Consider the following 17,253-nt stretch of genomic DNA (forward strand, 5'->3'; position numbering starts at 1 on the left):
TGCATTTTACATGTGCATGTCCAAGCTGTTCTGTATAATTATTTCATCTTTTCCTGGCACCCCTGTACATAACTATTTCCTTTTGACTCGTGAAACCAGACAATAAGAAAATGTTTCACAATATTTAACAGAATATTATTTCAAGTTACACAAATTATATAATCAGTGACTTTATAAATACATTCAAATGAATAATCTTGAGTAAAAAATTAGTACCAACGCCTTTGGTAATAATGATAAGCAGGTGTCAGCAGTAAAAAGACACAGAATTTGGGAGTAAAAATAAAATCTCAACCTCAAAATTTATTGATACTATTATTAATTTCTAAAACTCCAAATTTAATTTTTATTAAGCAGTTACGTGAGCCAGTCTGGAAAATTTATGTATGAACTATGCAGTTGCTTTTTCGCTAGGAAATTGGTGAAAATGTCAATGAAAAGTTACCCACAGATGCAGGACCCTGTTTCTTCCAGCCAGATAATTCACTGTGGACCACATCTCTTAGGTTCCTTTCCAGAATCTGGGTTTCTGTTGCATCCTGGACAATTTCTCACATACACAATAAGCAATCAAAAATGAAGTCCATTTTGGAATAAATGAATGATTTTTTTTGTCACGAAATGATACACCCTGTTAGTCCCACTCTAAGTCTTTTGGGGTCACGAAATGATACACCCTGTTAGTCCCACTCTAAGTCTTTTGGGCTACTTCATTTTCCCCTTAATATTTGGTATCAAAAGATAGGCAGAGGTTATCCTAAACAATTCAATCCTCTGCACTTAACACACTGAATAGGAGTCTTAAAACATGCCTTGGGGTGCCTGGGTGGCTCAGTGGATTAAAGCCTCTGCCTTTGGCTCAGGTCATGATCCCAGGGTCCTTGGATCAAGCCCCATATCCAGCTCTCTGCTTCTCAGGAAGCCTGCTTCTTCCTCCTCTCTCTCTCTCTCTCTGCCTGCCTCTCTGCCTACTTGTGATCTCTGTCTGTCAAAATAAATAAATAAAACCTTTTTTAAAAAATGCCTTCTAACTTCTAGCCAGTTAGCAAAATAACTCACCTCTTGCTTATCTGGGAGGCAGCTCATCTTTCCCCCTCAATCCTACCCTTCTAAGCACTGAAACGATGATAGTGTGAAATGGGTGCACCACAGGTCCAAGTGAGGAAACAGAGAGTAAGACAGGACAAGCCACACACTGGTTGGCCCCCAGTTGCTCCTGCTAAACTCTAAGTAGGAGACGGGGATGGCAAGTGCGTAGGGTCAATTTCCAGAGCCCCCCTTCTAGCTCTGTGACCCCAGAAAGCAAGGGCACTTACAGAGGTATATTAAGGATGGAGGCCACTAAGAACATACAGGGGGCTCTGAAGCAACAATCTGCTAAATACCACCTGGGGAGCCAGAAGAGTTAATGCATTACCATAAACTGCCTACAAAGTTGCTTTGGTGAGATTTGCAACTTTGCTCTGGGGTGGTCTTGCTTTGAGGCAAAAGGATAGATTTGATCACCCCAGGGGGTCTCTTTTAATACCTATTTTTCTCACTGTTTAAATGAAAGAGAAAAGAAAAGCCATTTCAATCGCTTTGAAAATTGAATGTTATGGAAATGGGAGCATGAAGTCCAGGGCATGGGGGGGGGGGGGGGAACGTTCCTTGGTAGCAGCCTGCTTAGCAATCCTTAAGAGAGCGGACTTTGGAAACTTGTTGTTTTGGTTTGTTTTTAAAATAATTTTCATTCTTTTGTAAAAACTATGTTTAAGAATTTACCTTTGAGGTGGGCTATAATCATTTGTTTCAACCCTGTGATTTGGTTTCTAAAAATTTCGTTAATTTTTTTAATAAAGCACTTACAACTTAAACCAAAAAGCAAGAATTTTAAATCATTTAAAAAAAAAAATGTTTCCTAGGAGCCAATACAATCAAAAGTGGAAAAGACGTCCACATGAAACTTCTAAAAATTAAAAAAAGAGCGACAATTTTTTTTAAAAATATAAAGTAAGAAACTCTGTATTACTCATTTTAAAAATATTTAGAAAAGCTCTTTATCATCTTGTTGGCTCAGATATGTATCTTATCATAGATAAGCTATTAGAATTCTGGAATCACATTTTTTCCTAAACACAAGCTATTGCTTAAGGGGAACTGACTTGGACAGCTTTTCAAAAATATGAAAGCTGAATTTTTCCCCAGGTAAAAATGGAAACAAAAATCTTTTATACCTCACTCTACTAAGTACTATTTTAGCTTAGTACAAAAAAAATCTTCTTTAATCCTGGTTTAGCTTTTAATATTATATCACACATTAAAATTCATAAAGTAGTTCATTCCAGGCAAAACAAACTACTCTTCAGCTCTTCTCCGCAAATAGCACAGGAGGTAAAATAAATGCAGTTGCTTTCCGCATAGCTTTTATCAAGGTAGGGCGTACTACTCCATCATTACGGAGGCGCCGGGGAAGTAGTTAGGAATTGGAGCTTCTACTATTTACCCTTTAGCCTCCCACGTGAGGAGAGGGTGCAAGCACTAGGGTCGGCTGGCTTTATATATCTCTAAAATTGTACGGTAGAGCACAGATTTTCCCTGAGAATCTTATTCTGTTTTTTTCTGGATTGCTGAGTGCATCAAATCATACTAGAAAATGAACTCTAAATACTATATCCATGCTACATACTACATATGTACTACACAAAACGAACTCTACTGTGGTCCTGGCTGGTGAGCATACTACTCCTTGATGGAGGAGGAATTGTCTGCAAGTCCACAGCCCACGTGTGCATACACACACGCAATTAAAGTGTTATGTAGTTTTAATAATAATTATGATAACAACAAAGGCTGGCATTTATTACCTTTTTATCACGTGCTGGGCATCATGTTCAGATACATTAGCTCTAACCTGCATGAAAGCCCTGAATAAGTACTACTACTGCCCCATTTTAAAATTTGAGAAAACTCTCTGAAAACAAAGAATTTATTCATAAGGCAATGTGAGATCTAAACTGAAGTCTTGTCTAATACTAATGCTTATCTTAGAAACTACTGTTCTTTACTGAAGTTATGATGTTACACAGGATTTCTTTATTTGGAAAAATTCTAACTTTAATTTAAAGATATGCTGGATCTGCTTTTTGGTGGCCCTTTGCTAAATCTGGCTCGTTAATATCTAATTTTTACCAAGTGGTTCTGTCACTCGTTTTAGAAATCCAACCTGAATTTATTTGGCAAGGTATGCAAACTATAAATGTTTTCTTGGTAATGTGATATAAGAAATGTGCTACTTAAAGGTATTCTTACTGGTAAAAGAAAATGGTCCCCATTTTCAAATTTTTGTACATTAAAACTGTTTGAATATCATGGTTCTATCTTTTTATACCTTTTTTCTGTTTTTTTTAGGAACAATATTAATTATTTTCCAAATATGGACCTTAAAAAGTCCTCTAGTGTTTTAAAAGATACCTGATGATGGGAAGCATTTCATGAGCACGTAAGATCTTAAAATCATGCTGGTCAAGTGATTCAAAACAAAACTTTTATCAAATGCTAAGTTCCTGCCCATAACTGAACCTGTTTCATTACATTGTAGAAGACTTTGTTGGAAAGAGGTAGAAGGGTGCAGCTACGAGATGAATTATACATTGCTTATATGAACTTATTACATTTTCTAAAGGACTGTTATAAAATAGCCCATCTTCCTTTTGAAGAAACTAAAGAATTACATAAAGAGATACAAAAATATAAAGAAAAAAACATTATGTAATTCATGTAGAATTTATAACTTGATAATTATAGGCTTTCAAACAGACCTTATGGAAACAGAAAGTGCTAACCTAATCCAAAAGTCACACATATTAAAACACACAAATAAAATCAGAGTAAGAGCAAAACTAAATAGAAATCATCAACTTAAAACTGATCTGTAGAAAAAACAAGTTCCAGAAAGTAACCACTAGTTATTATTAATCAAACTCCTCCTATAAACTATTCCGTAAAATTTGCTAAGCTTAATAAGAAAAGAAGCCTTTAGGATCAGGGGGGTTTGGAGGGCTTGGGTTCCCACAACATTTTCATAGGAAGCAAAGTTTGGAAAGGGCTATTTTCTCCACCATTTCAGAAATGCCCAACTGTTTGAAATCTTTGAGTGGATCATTTGTCAAACATTTAACATCTTCTATCAGAAGAAGGTTCTCATGTGTGTTCCTCTTCCTAATTTAAAAATAAAACTTCCCACCCTCTGTGACAAATAGAAGTCCCCAAGTTTCATTTTCCCCTTTCTAAAGTGTTTGTGTTTCAAGGAGGTGGCTTGAGGTAGAAGAAAGAGCAAGAGACTTAATAGGCGGATGTGAAAACAAACTCAACCTTAAACTTGGTTTCCTCCTCTTTCTCCAACCATAAGGTTGGTATGAGGATTCAACGAATTCATGGGCATGAAGTGTTAGAGAACTGCGAACCATTATCAAGTGTAAGATATTCTTATTTCCTGAATTAGATCATGTACATTATGAAAATAGGCTTTCAGCAAACATGTCGGACCTGGAGCCTACTGCTGTTGACAGAGGACAAAACCCATGACACGGCTGTCCCTCTTGAAGCACATGGGAGAGGTCTGCACCAGAGGTATCACTCCTAGGCAAGGGCTACAGTGATTTCTGATGTTTGGTCTAGATCTTCCCAGGGGAAAGATTCCTTGGAATAAAATGTGCAGCCTGACTAAGGGAAGTGTCTTCTTAAAGATCATTTAGAATCCAAGTTCCTCAACAGTGTAGGTCTTTAGCCTGATAAGACCGTGGGAGGACATCACAGTCATCTTCGGTATAACCTCAACTCTACAGGGTAGGAGTTGGAAGAGAATCCAGCTCTCTTGGTCCTCAAAGTGGTCTGGATCTCCTGTGAGCCAAAAGGGACCTCTGCCTTTAAAAAGCAGTTTTCTTTAAGGGCAAATGGGTGGCTCACTCGGTTAAGCATCGACTTTTGATCTCAGCTCAGGTCTTGATCTCAGGGTCATGAGTTCAAGCCCATGTTGGGGTGTGGAATCTACTTAAAAATAAATAAATAAATAAAAATAATAAAAGGCTGTCCTTTATAAAGAAATCAGAGTTCACGTCCAACAAGTTAAAGACTTGTCTCAAAATACGTTTCAGATCTCTTCATTTAAGGGGAAAATAAATACAATAATGGACTTCTCTTTGTCAAAATATAAAATTAAAAAAGACAAAATTCTGCCATCTGTTTCTGTATTTGTGGTTTTGTCCTTTTTCCCCCTTCCATTTTGATCATGTGTCATATGCATATTAAAACCTTAAGTATAATATATTGGTTCCCCTTTAAAAGCATTCAGTTTCAACAGTTGCAAAACATTACTAATTTGGCTGCTAGAGAAACATTTGTTCCCATCTTAAGTACTCATTTTACACGATAATATTTTTAATGCATTAAAGATTTCTTAAAATGTTATTCATAAAGTCATTGTTGGAGGGTAAAAGGTGAACAAACTGGTTGTGAGCTCTATTACAATAATATTAAGTAACGCAAAGGGATTCTCAGTAAGGCAAATTAAGATACTTGAAGATGCGTATTATAGCAGTGAAATAAAATTATACACACATCAGATAATCATTTTGGAATTTGGTTAGATGGCCAGTAACACCGCATTTCAGAAACTTTTCTCCTTTGAAAGAGTTTCACTAAGAATCTATGGTATCTCCATACCTTACATGTTCATCATTGGCTAGATTTTCCAGCTAAGGGCTTGCTCTCAAGCCCTCTTGAGAACAAATATAGCAAAGAGTGGCTCAACCAGTTAATCAATAATGCAGGCCAAAATTTTCTATCCCAACTTATCAGCAGTCTTTAGACACATATATAAGAGAGCTGCCCAAGTGTATCTTAATAGTATGTGAAAAGAAATAACCATTTAAAAATTACTGGAAACATGGCTAAAGAAAAAACTTGATGAGTAAGGACAGCAGAATCACATCTGGAAAAACAAAAGCACCACGATCATATAAAAAATTAGAAAACAAAAACTGTGTTAAGGAACTACTAAGTCAAATATTTAGATAGATTAAAAAAAAAAGAAGAAGGAACAGCTCAATGCTGAAGTTCATACTGATCTTAAGTAAGCAATTCTTTTGTTAGTATAGCAGATTAAGTGATAAGTAAAGTAACTCTTTGCCCAGAGGCCTTCTGTAGAAGCAAAGTTAACTAATGACGGTGTATTAACTCTAAACACCACATACTAAGTGTTAAACCAAGTCCAAAGTACAGTATTTTTTATTTAATCACTCTTAAAAAGTCATATACATACATATATAGTCATACATAGATATATATAATTCATAGATATATGAAATATATATATAAAAATATATATTTTTTAAATCAAACATTTAAATATATATATAAAAAATATATATTTCATATATCTATGAAAAGTCATATATATATGTATATTCTCATTCTTTTTCATAAGAAATACTTTATAGAAGGCTTTACAGATCAAATTCAATCACTGTGTGTGTAGACCAGTGGATACATATACATGCAGATGGATACCATTATTCTGTGCTAGAGACACATGACTTTCTTATCCACAATTACAGCAATGACTTTCTTGCAGTCTGTGCCCTAGACATTAAGAACAAATTGATTTTCATTACATAAAATGGAGAAAACGGACTTTGGACGTTTCTACAAAAGATTTATTTCATAACATTATAACATAGAGCTTTAAGAACCTCAACAAGTGACCGAATATTATGTCTATTCCTTATTGAAGTTATCTGTGGCAGTTTCATTTTTAGCGCTGTGTGTTTTTTCTATATTTCCATACATGGAAAGGCATTTTGTTTTGTTTTCTTTTAACTGCTGATGAAAAGAAATTAATATCAAGTTCCGATTTCAGGATAACATTATATTACAAGAATATTTTGAATTTGTGTTTCATATTCAATTTTTATCACGTTTTAGCTGACCTCATTTTTAAGGGCTGTACATGCAATAAATTAAATGTGTAAGAAATATATTTGCCTATTGATTCGAAGTCTAAACCACTTTTATGTAGTAGCTTATACAGCAAATCAACTTGTTGAATCCTCATAAAAATTACAGGCAATCTTTAAAATTCGATTTAAAAAATAAAAATATAGATACACATACACAAAGTTACCTACATGATGAGTTCTGTCCTTTCTAAAAAGTGCGAAAATTTGGGAAATAGAAAATGTGCCCATTTCTGGGAATACGGGTGGAATTCCTTATCAACCCCATTTAAAGCTGCCTTCAAGGATTGTATTAAACTTAATTATGAAAGATTACAAACGAGATGATGTGTAATTGGTACCAGCTGCACTTCGTATTGGAAAGCATAAATACAAATGGAATTATTTATTTATTTTTATTTGTTTACTATTCAAACGGCAGTTCCCAAACTCATAGGGATAAAACTGACTTTATTACTTTTCTTCCTATTGAGTTTAAAATATTTCTTCACTTAATAATAGTAGTAGAGACAAATATCCCATTTAAAGACTACTTTCACCCCCAAAGAACCCCCAAAAGGAAACAACACAAAGCAATTTTCTTTTCTCTAATTAGTAGCTTATTGTTTTTATATCAGAATCACTGATTTGGGACCAAATTCTTCTCAAGTCACTCTATGAATTATTATTTTTAGAAAAAGTGGTATCTATTCATCTCTTTTTCCAATTTCTTGCTGAGATCCTTCGTCAAACATTAAGAAAGAAGAAGAAGAAGAGGAGGAGGAGGAGGAAGAAGAAGAGGAAAAAGGCGGCTAAAGAGCACAGGAGACTTCACCTGGGGAGGGCGGCTGGGCGGTGTGCTTATCAGGGGGGCAGGACCCATAGCCGAGGCAGCATTCAAGCTCCTTTCCCTTTCATCCTGGTAAATCCGATCTCTTTCAGCTTCTGGTAACTGCAAGAAATTCTGCATAGCCCGAAGGTTTACCAGCAAAGACTGGGATGCAGTCTTGGGGTCCTCTTCCTTTCGGAGGATTTCTGAAAGCAAGCCCTGCAGAAAACGAAAGGTACAGGGTGAGCTAGCTCCTGAGCTCTGCCCTGCCAGCGGTGATCCTTCCCTCTTCTCCACTCTGTTTAGAAAATGAACAGTCAAAAGCATTAATTCTGCGTAGAAATATGTTAGTTACAACTGAAGTGGTAGAGAGGAGAGCCTCAATTGTATTCTTAATTTTATTAAGCATCTGCTTTACATATAACACAAACTGAAACTGCCTAATTGGTCTCCTTCCTTTGAGTAGCTTAACTTGCCATGAAATCTTTCACAGAGAGACGATGGAGGGAAGTTAAAAATAAATGAAATGCTCAAAATACAACAGCATTGAATGGTATAGTTCTCAAGCTGCCCAGACAAAGGCAGTGGAATGCAGAGAGCCCAATATGTAAAGATACAAAGCCACTTCTAAGGAAGGAGAACTTCCAAAGAAAATACCAGAAAATGAATTGTAACATATTAGAAAAAAGAATATTTCTAAAGCATGCTATGTTTTCATAAGCAATATTTTAAGTTATCCCTTAATTTTCAAATTAATGACAAGTGATTCCTTCTATTTAACATTTAAGGAAACTGTACAGACTACCATGAATAATTCTAAATACTATCATGCCATAACTATACCTCTGGGTAACAGGTTGAAATTTTGAACTTCAGAAATCGTTGATTAAATTTGAAATACATAACCCCATTTTTACATTGCAAAAATCCATAATGGCATGCCCAGGAAAAGTGGGGCGCCTGGGTGGCTCAGTGGGTTAAAGCCTCTGTCTTCGGCTCAGGTCATGATCTCAGGGTCCTGGGATCGAGCCCCGCTGAGCGGAGAGCCTGCTTCCCTTCCTCTCTCTCTGCCTGCCTCTCTGCATACTTGTGATCGCTGTCAAATAAATAAAATCTTTAAAAAAAAAAGAATACTATCAAATTCTCCAGTTGCCAATTTTTTTAAGGAATATAAGTCTTTATTAGTTATAGAAGAAATTTACAAACCACTAGTAAGCTCCTTTAAGGTGTTTCTCTCTCCCCAAATACTAGAGCATTAATTGTCAACTATTTTTGGAAGAAGCCTTTCAAAAATAAATGGGTTTCCTCATTTTTATTTAAGGAATCATATGAAATAAAGGATTACAAAAGTTTTCTGCCCATTTGATAGAAGCTGAGCACCCTTTACCTCTTTCATTTTGTGCATGAAGTAATGCCTGGAATACCGAGTCATATTTTTGCTTTCTACATTTAGCCAGAATATCGGTTTATCACAAGATAGCTTCAAATAAAATGCTGTCAAGATCTCCATGTCATTTGTAAATTTCACTTACCAATAACCCTGCAGAAATGGTGAAAGGGAACATTTGGGGAAGGGGAGGCAAAGTGTCATTATCAAAATGATTGAGACTTAGATGATAACAATATTTGAAATTTTTCATGATTCCCTGGAAGTGCAAACCTAGTTTTGTTCCTAATTCCTCAGGGATAAGGTACTATATTACCTACATATAACATCTAGTCGCAGACAATATAAAAGCACTGTTCACTTTAAAAATGACTCAAAAGAACCTCCAATAGGCCAAGGGGGCTTACAGGTAAATTTTAGTCTCTCACTTGGTCCTGCATCCGAAACCTGAAGAGTGGACCTGAACTTTCAGTTTCCCCATTAAAAAATGTGACTGAAGAATGAAGGGTGCATGTTCTTTCATTCATAAGACTGACAAGTAATGCTGCAACTGTGTTTATACAAGAATAAAACATCCAGTCAATTTAACTAAAATTCAGTCAAACAGGCAGTCAATCATCCAGCTATTTAATTTGCACAAGGCCAACTAATTAGATTGACTGTGTTTCTGATGTGTCACATTGAAACCGAAAAATACAGGTCTCAAAAAAATGCCTGAAAAGAGGTGTAAAAAAACAGTCCTTGCTCTCTACTTTTCCCCACCAAATGTCATATATTAGAAGAGGTGCTTGGCAAAGCAATATATATGAACTACAAAGAAATCAACAGACAAAATGTACAATATAGTTAAAAACAATGTTATCAATTCCTTGAGTAGAATAACCTAATATTCATTTCTGTCATCCCAGCACAATGCCTACCACATAAATGTTTGATAAATATTTACTATGTGGATTAATTATGTGTATTCAGACCACAAAAGGAAAAAATTGTAAATGACTAATAGAAACTTAAGAACTAAGATATGCTACTCATGGGTAAATTCTAATGGAAATTCTTAATTTAATCAAAGTAAGGCTTCAATGAAAAGTTATATGGCATTTTGTAAGACACTTAACTATCTTAACTGTTCAGAAATTAAAAAAAAAAAAAAGATTAGGTCAAAAGAGATCCTATAAATACTCAGCATGTTACTGCATTTGGGAAATTTGAAATTAGACATTTATAAATCTCAAATAACAAAATACTCTATCATCTCTATTAAAAATGTTTTCTGAGACAGCAGAGAACTATAGTGAGAAAAGAAAACACATGAAAAAATACATAAAATATTCTCTATCAAGTCGTGTTAATATTAAACTTAGTCATTCCTGCATGCTTAAATTAGAAGATAGTAGGTCACTTGGGAGAAAATTTAAAATTTCCTCTATCCATATTCTGATGTTGGAATGACTTCCCAGTAGAGCATTTAAAGTATTTTAGGGGCAAAGCGTTTATTTCCACTTAATTATTCTACTGCAGCAAGTGCAGTTTTTCTGCCTGCAGTATGTTAAGGTCTAAAGAGATATTTCAAATGAACACTCAAAGACCTCTAAAGCAGCCAGTGTAGACAGTGTCAGGTGTTTTAGAAACCTTTGGATTTTTTTTTATTTTTTTTTTTTTTGGCCCAGGCTTTCAATGAGGGGAGTGCCCCCTGGTGGAAATGCTTGAAAATATTGCTAGAAAATGTTTTGATTAGAATGTGTTAATTATCCCCCTCCCCCAGAATGCATGTTCTCATCCTGTTCGAGTTGTTGTTATTTGAGTAGGTACATTTATGCATCAAGATGTACATGGTCCCTCTTTCTTATTTCCCATAGTCAAAAATATACTTCAGATTTAGGTCAAGGTCATTTGCAGTAATCCCCTGTGAAGAGTTAAGAGGTATCTATTACCAAAATCTTTTCTTCGTGCTAAAGTCATATGTCAAGGTCATGATGTACCTTACTTGCTATCTCATAGAACACACCAGGACTGAAACATTATCATCAGTACTGTGCACCATCGGTCCTCAGTGAATTTACTGAACAAAGTCAAACAAAATCATCAGTCACTCTTGTTTCTGAAAAGAACTTGAGAATTTGTGTTATGTACTAAGTTACCAACAACTCATGAATATTAATTTTATTGGAAATGAGACTCTGCTTTTCATTTGGACTTTACATCTTCAAATAATGCACTATATGCTTTATACATAAAAACAGAATTATTCTGCATTGTCATTACATAGGGGTTAAGTGAGTATTCTAATTTTTTTCACTTAAAGAGTGAACTTACTGATGAATTCCTAAACCTTTTTTACATTCCAAAAAGAGTTTACAAGTTATTACAAGTAAAATTCATTTGTAATTGTAAAAGAAAGAAAAAACCTTCAATAAATATTATCAGTACTTCCAAAAGCTAATTATGAATTCTTTAAAACAGCAGATAAGCGAAAGAGACTGCCAATCAGAACAAAAGGCCTGTCTGGCCTCCCGTTTGTCTCCTCTTTGAACATAATCACTGATTCAAATAGATTTTATCAGCTTCATGGAACTTCAAAGCCCTCAGAAGGAAAATATGATTTCATGAAACCTCCGTCTCTAAAAAGAAAATACGTACAATATTCTTCAAGACTACCTGCCTCTGTTTTTTGTGGATTTTTAATCATATGTCCAGGTGAAAGACTATTTTCAACTCCACCTACTACCTTGGACTCCTGCCAAGTAAGTTATAAGCAGACGCATTTATCTCTGTCGCTTGGGAGGCTAAACGAGAGCTGTCACGTTGGGGTAATAGCACCTTTTTACCTTTTATTCAATAGTGATATGGATAGTGGACTTTCCTTAAATTACACTGTGAAGAATTATAGGAACACAGTAGCAATTTCTGTTATACTTAAGCAGGCAAATTTCTCTCCACCACATAATTTACAGAACTCAAATTCAATAAAACATTACATGATGGTCCATTACTGTTATCAGTTTTGAATAATCCATCTTCATTCTTTATTTTACTGGAAAATAAAGTGTGCCAAAGACGGGGGGGGGGAGAAAAAAGGGGAAAAAGCCACAGAATGGGATCAGAGTTAAACTCTGGGTTTTATTTTCTTTTAAAAAGGCACTAATGAATATATTTGCTTCTATCACCATCCTTAAATCGCAATAATACAGAGAAGTGAACTGAAAAGTATAAATCTAGAAGCTTTGGCAATTATTTTTAGCCATAGGTTTCCATTAAAAAGACATCAAGTAGGCATAACTGAATGAATGACATATGCTAAAAGCTGGTATCTTCAGTAGCAATTAAAGAACATATGTCCATCAATTCAGAAGGGGAAAAAGTCCTTAGAACAAGTAATTATATAAATTTCACCATAAATTTTCAGAAAAGGTAAACTTTTTTTTTTATTTTTTAATAGTCAAGTGTGAAAGTCTTGAGAGGGGGTTTTATTAGGAGACCCAGTTAGGATGATGAGAAAATTCTTCCGTTAAGACTTAGGACACGAAATCCAGGATTTTAAAACTGCACAGAGCTGTCAATGACTAAAATGGTCTAAATTCATGAGAGTATTATCTATTATATTAATGTTTTAACATACTGTTTATAGGGTACCAGTTTCTTTATCTCTTCATATCATAACTTTGCATTTGCATGTACATATTTTACATTATTTTTTAAAACTTGGATTTGGAATTGCACATTGTAATAAGTGCACACAAATGTGTGATGTGTGATTTAACTGCAGAGCTCCTTGTCTATACATATGCATTAGCATGTGTATTTTCGTACTCCACACTCACACCATACACTCTCACTCTGCACCTGCTTTTATTGAAATGCATACACTTTGAAATAAACACACTACATGCATTCATATGAATGTATAATCATTAAAATAAATGCAGCTGTGTGTGTGCGCGCGCGTGTGGTTTTTAAGTATGACCACCAAAAACACATGTATGCTTGCATGTTCAAAAGCTCATTCCCAAAAAGTGAACACTTAAATATACATAGACAATTACGCTAATTAAAGTCAAACAGCTTCAAATATGGCCAATATCCACTTCGACTGAGGATACCAATTACTAATATAAAGGTCTAAAACCAAATCCCTCTATTACCCTGGGCTCCAAATAATTTTTATGGTAGTAACTTTCTTCTAAATTAGCTATTTTAAATAAAGAGAGCTCGATACCAAAGCTGTCACTGTTTCATTCCCCTACCACCTTCACAAAAATGTAAGTCACTGTTTTTGATGTTAACCACAGAGATAAACTATCTTTTCAAAGAGATTAATATGGCATAAAAAGAGAGCAAATTCTAATTCTGCCTTCTTCCCAGCAAAAATCCTAGAGATATCCATGGAATCAGTCACTGTGAGAACCAGATGCAGAACAAGTGGTCAGCTCTTCAGAGTAATGGTGTGACATCACAACCCAAGAGAAGAAAAACGGTACCGGCGGATAGTCACTTCACACATCCCTCAGCTAACCTCTCTTGTCATTCTTTACCATATAAAATACATTCTTTAGTGCTTTAAGAAATAACACATTGCTCAATTTTTAAAACACTTATCAGTAAATCTATATTTCATTTGTGTTCATGTCAATGTTGGCTTTGTGGGTTTTCAATTAAATTGACAAGCATTTTACTGATCTTTTATGTAGAGACCTATTTTTTCCCAGTACTGAGAAATACTAGAAGTTACTGCTATTTCCAAAAATACAGAATGCTGCTAGAAACAGGATTTTCTAGAAGTTCACTCTTGATTCATTCATTCATTCATTCATTTAATTTTTTAAATAATTACTTCCCAATGAATATGGTATCATGAAATTTACTGGCTAATAATGAACACATTTTTTAAGTTGTAAAAATAGAGAAGTAAGTAAAATCATACAATTTTAATCTGATACATAACCTTCTGCAACTCCCCTTTAAAAAAGACAAATGATACACAAAAAATACAAATAAAGAAAGTGAAAACAAATACTGATTTAGTTAAAGGCTTTGTCAGGCCTCCTAACTTCAATGCAGTTAAAGCAAGCCAAAAATAAGTCACTGCTGGGATTCTCCTAGATATGGAAACTCTGCCAATAAGGAATGAATACTAGATTATTTTTGTACCAGAATCTCATTGTTATAATCATGTAATAAACAAAATAACTTAAATATGAAAGGAAAGTATGAGGCCAAAAAAACAAATTGACTAAAGAACAGTGGTAAAACAAGAAAGTTGAAAGGACATAATGTCCTCATTTCTAATCAAAGTTACATGTTCTCTTGGTTTTTTTAGTGTGCCTGGGCCAAAAATAAAAACCATACGAACTATACTAATTTCCAAAAAAAGAAATAAAAAAAAAAATCCTCTCATTCACAATTTAATAGAATGGATTTGTTTCAGACTTTTCATCTTAAGGCCTTCCCATATCTTACTACCTCTTTCTCCAGGTCCCTCTAAACATCTTCCCTGCTGATAATATCTTCACAGGTATTTGCCCAGGAGGTTAAAGGTGTGAACATGGAGTATGTAGATCTCAGGGAGAAGTCTGCAAACTAAGGCCTGCAGGCCAAAGCTACCCCTGGGCCTGTTTTTTGTAGTTTTCCTGAAACACTAGGACACTCACATCCATTCACCTATTGTCCATGGCTGCCTAACACCGGACACTGTGACACAGCTCTTATGGCCCCAAAGCCTAAAATGTTTGCTATCTGGGCAATTACAGAAAATATTTGGTGGTTTCTGATCTAAAGAATGAAGTTTGGAGGAACATTAATAATAATGTAAAGAGGGGAGAAGACAAAGCTAAGAAACACTTCAGGTTAACAGGCCCTATGTATACATATCTGTATAACCTCCTCCCCAATGGCTGTTCAAATTAAAGGGTAGAAATTGCTATTTATTGAGGACCACAATGTTTTGGGGGATTTCCGGCCTCAAAAATTGTAGAGGAACATAAACCGGGGATGTTAACATATTTATGTCTGATACGGGGGTAACAGGAAAGATAGTAGGCTAGAAGCTCAGAGTCCTACCAATGGCCCTGACCAAGTCATGAAATGCTTCTCAATCTGCTTCTACTACCAGCCTATGATTTCACTATGTAAAAGCATAGGTAATGACCATTTGAAAAATATTTGACAATGAATTTATCGTTTCAAGGCCCTTGAGTCGTTGGTCTGTATCTTTCTTGGTAAAGGAGGTTTATGAGAGGGAAAGGAGTGATAAAACTTAGGCACCACCAAGAACAGACAGTGTGACCACACGACAAGAAGGATTAAAGGTTAACACAAAGTAAAAGAATCAGCATTAGTAAAGGACTAAAGAGAGAAGGGAGAAAAATAAAAGAGAGAACCATTACTAACAAAACAAAACTGACCTGAGTTCTGTTAAAAGCCACACGTGCAAATACTGCCTGGGAGATTCCTGCTCGTTTCAGTTCATCACGTACCCACTGGTAGATTTCGGAAGACACCTCTGTGTTGGTTGAAACCTGTTGCTCCAAAGGCTTATTCATAGATCTACTGACAGGGGGAGGGTGGTTCAAGTATTGTTGGTTTAAGGACTGCTGGGCTAAAAGTCTATTCACTGCATACTGCTGGTTCAGCAGCTGAGCCATCACCAGCTGCTGGTTGACCAATTGAGGACTGATGGGCGTTGACACGAGCCCAGGGTGCAGGTTCGGTAGAGGGGTCCGGACAGAGGGCTGGCTGCCATGGGAGAGCTGCGCGGGGGATGGAGGCTGCTCGGCTGTGTTCCCTGGGACCGGCTGCTGGCCAAAGTTGACATGATTGGCACCTTGCTGGGATAGTTCAGACAGACTATCCATTTCAACTAAAGCAGACAAAAGGAAAGTCATGTTAACAGTGATGGGTACGCTGATAAGGATTTCTGACCATTTTCTAAACAGAGACATTAGGCACAGGGCACATTAAAGACCCAATTAAACTGAGAAAATTTCAAGATGGAACTCAACGCCCAAGTTTTTACTTCCCTCTTCCGCACAATTCTACAAACTCTGAAAAGGGGACTGTCAGGTACTTCATGTCTAGTTATATAATGCAGTTAGATTTAAGGCATAAAATTAATATTTTTAAATTCTAATTCTCCAAGAAGGCTTATAAGCAATGGTTATTTTAAATTAAGATAGCTTCTAGAAGAACACTGATTGTTTAATAAGAACTAGAGCTAAGAAAATACATGCATTAAAGCAAAAAGAAATATATGTGTATTTTCCCATGATATATATTAACTGTTATTACTTGAGGCAAAAGGTTTGAAAGGGAAGAGAGGACATAAATGTTATCTATGTTCAATTTTTACCTAGCCATGAATATATGAAGAAGTAATCAATATAATAAATAAAGTGATCATAATGATAAGTAATAATAACTGAGTACATATTGAACACTGGGTTGAGTATCTTATATGGCTTGCTTCATTTAATTCTAACTATCATGGGTGGCAGGTATATCTGCAAGAGAATGAAGCAAATGATTTACTGTATTGCAAGCCAGTATACCCAGTTTTGCTAAGATCCAAATGTCTCTTGAAGAAGCTATGGCTATCACCAGATGCTAAAGACAATCTTTCAAGAAAGGGGTGGGGAGTCATCCTGGTACAATGGTGATACTGTCATGATTTTGCAATTTATTACCACCTACCAGGATGAATGCTTCTCCCTTGGCTAGGTCCCTAATGTGGATTGGCTGAGAGTCAGCTTTAAGTATGTCAAATGCTTTGCTGCTGCAAGGAAGCGACTGGTTTGATGCTCTTAAATGGAAAGGCCGAGCATGGTTGGTGTATGTAAATAGGTGAGTCTTCTCCAAATAGCACACCATGTTTCTCAAGTATACTCTGGCTTGATTTTAATCATCATTTCTCTTTTTATTAAATATTCAGGCTTTATATTTAGAGGAACTTATCACATTGCCATAATCACTGATATATGCAAAATATAACTAAGAATTGGGAAAGAAACCTTCCATTTCTACCAGTGATATCAGCCCAAGTGGGCCATTCACAGGGAATAGTAATTCAA

At 35.5% G+C, this 17,253-nt stretch overlaps 1 protein-coding gene across 16 annotated transcripts in view; it reads right to left on the minus strand.

Moving 5' to 3' along the window:
* Positions 1–17,253, minus strand: part of SATB1 (SATB homeobox 1) — a 101,586-nt gene that overhangs the window by 33,535 nt on the left and 50,798 nt on the right. For all 16 annotated transcript variants that reach the window (XM_082685201.1, XM_082685205.1, XM_082685197.1 and 13 more), the window contains 2 exons: positions 15,592–16,046; positions 7,810–8,022 (listed from right to left, as the gene is read on the minus strand). In XM_082685201.1, coding sequence (XP_082541327.1) covers positions 7,810–8,022; positions 15,592–16,046 — 668 coding nt within the window. The remainder of the gene's footprint in view (positions 1–7,809; positions 8,023–15,591; positions 16,047–17,253) is intronic.

Source organism: Mustela nivalis, assembly GCF_964662115.1.
Source record: "Mustela nivalis genome assembly, chromosome: 1".
In the NCBI taxonomy this organism is placed as follows: domain Eukaryota; kingdom Metazoa; phylum Chordata; class Mammalia; order Carnivora; family Mustelidae; genus Mustela; species Mustela nivalis.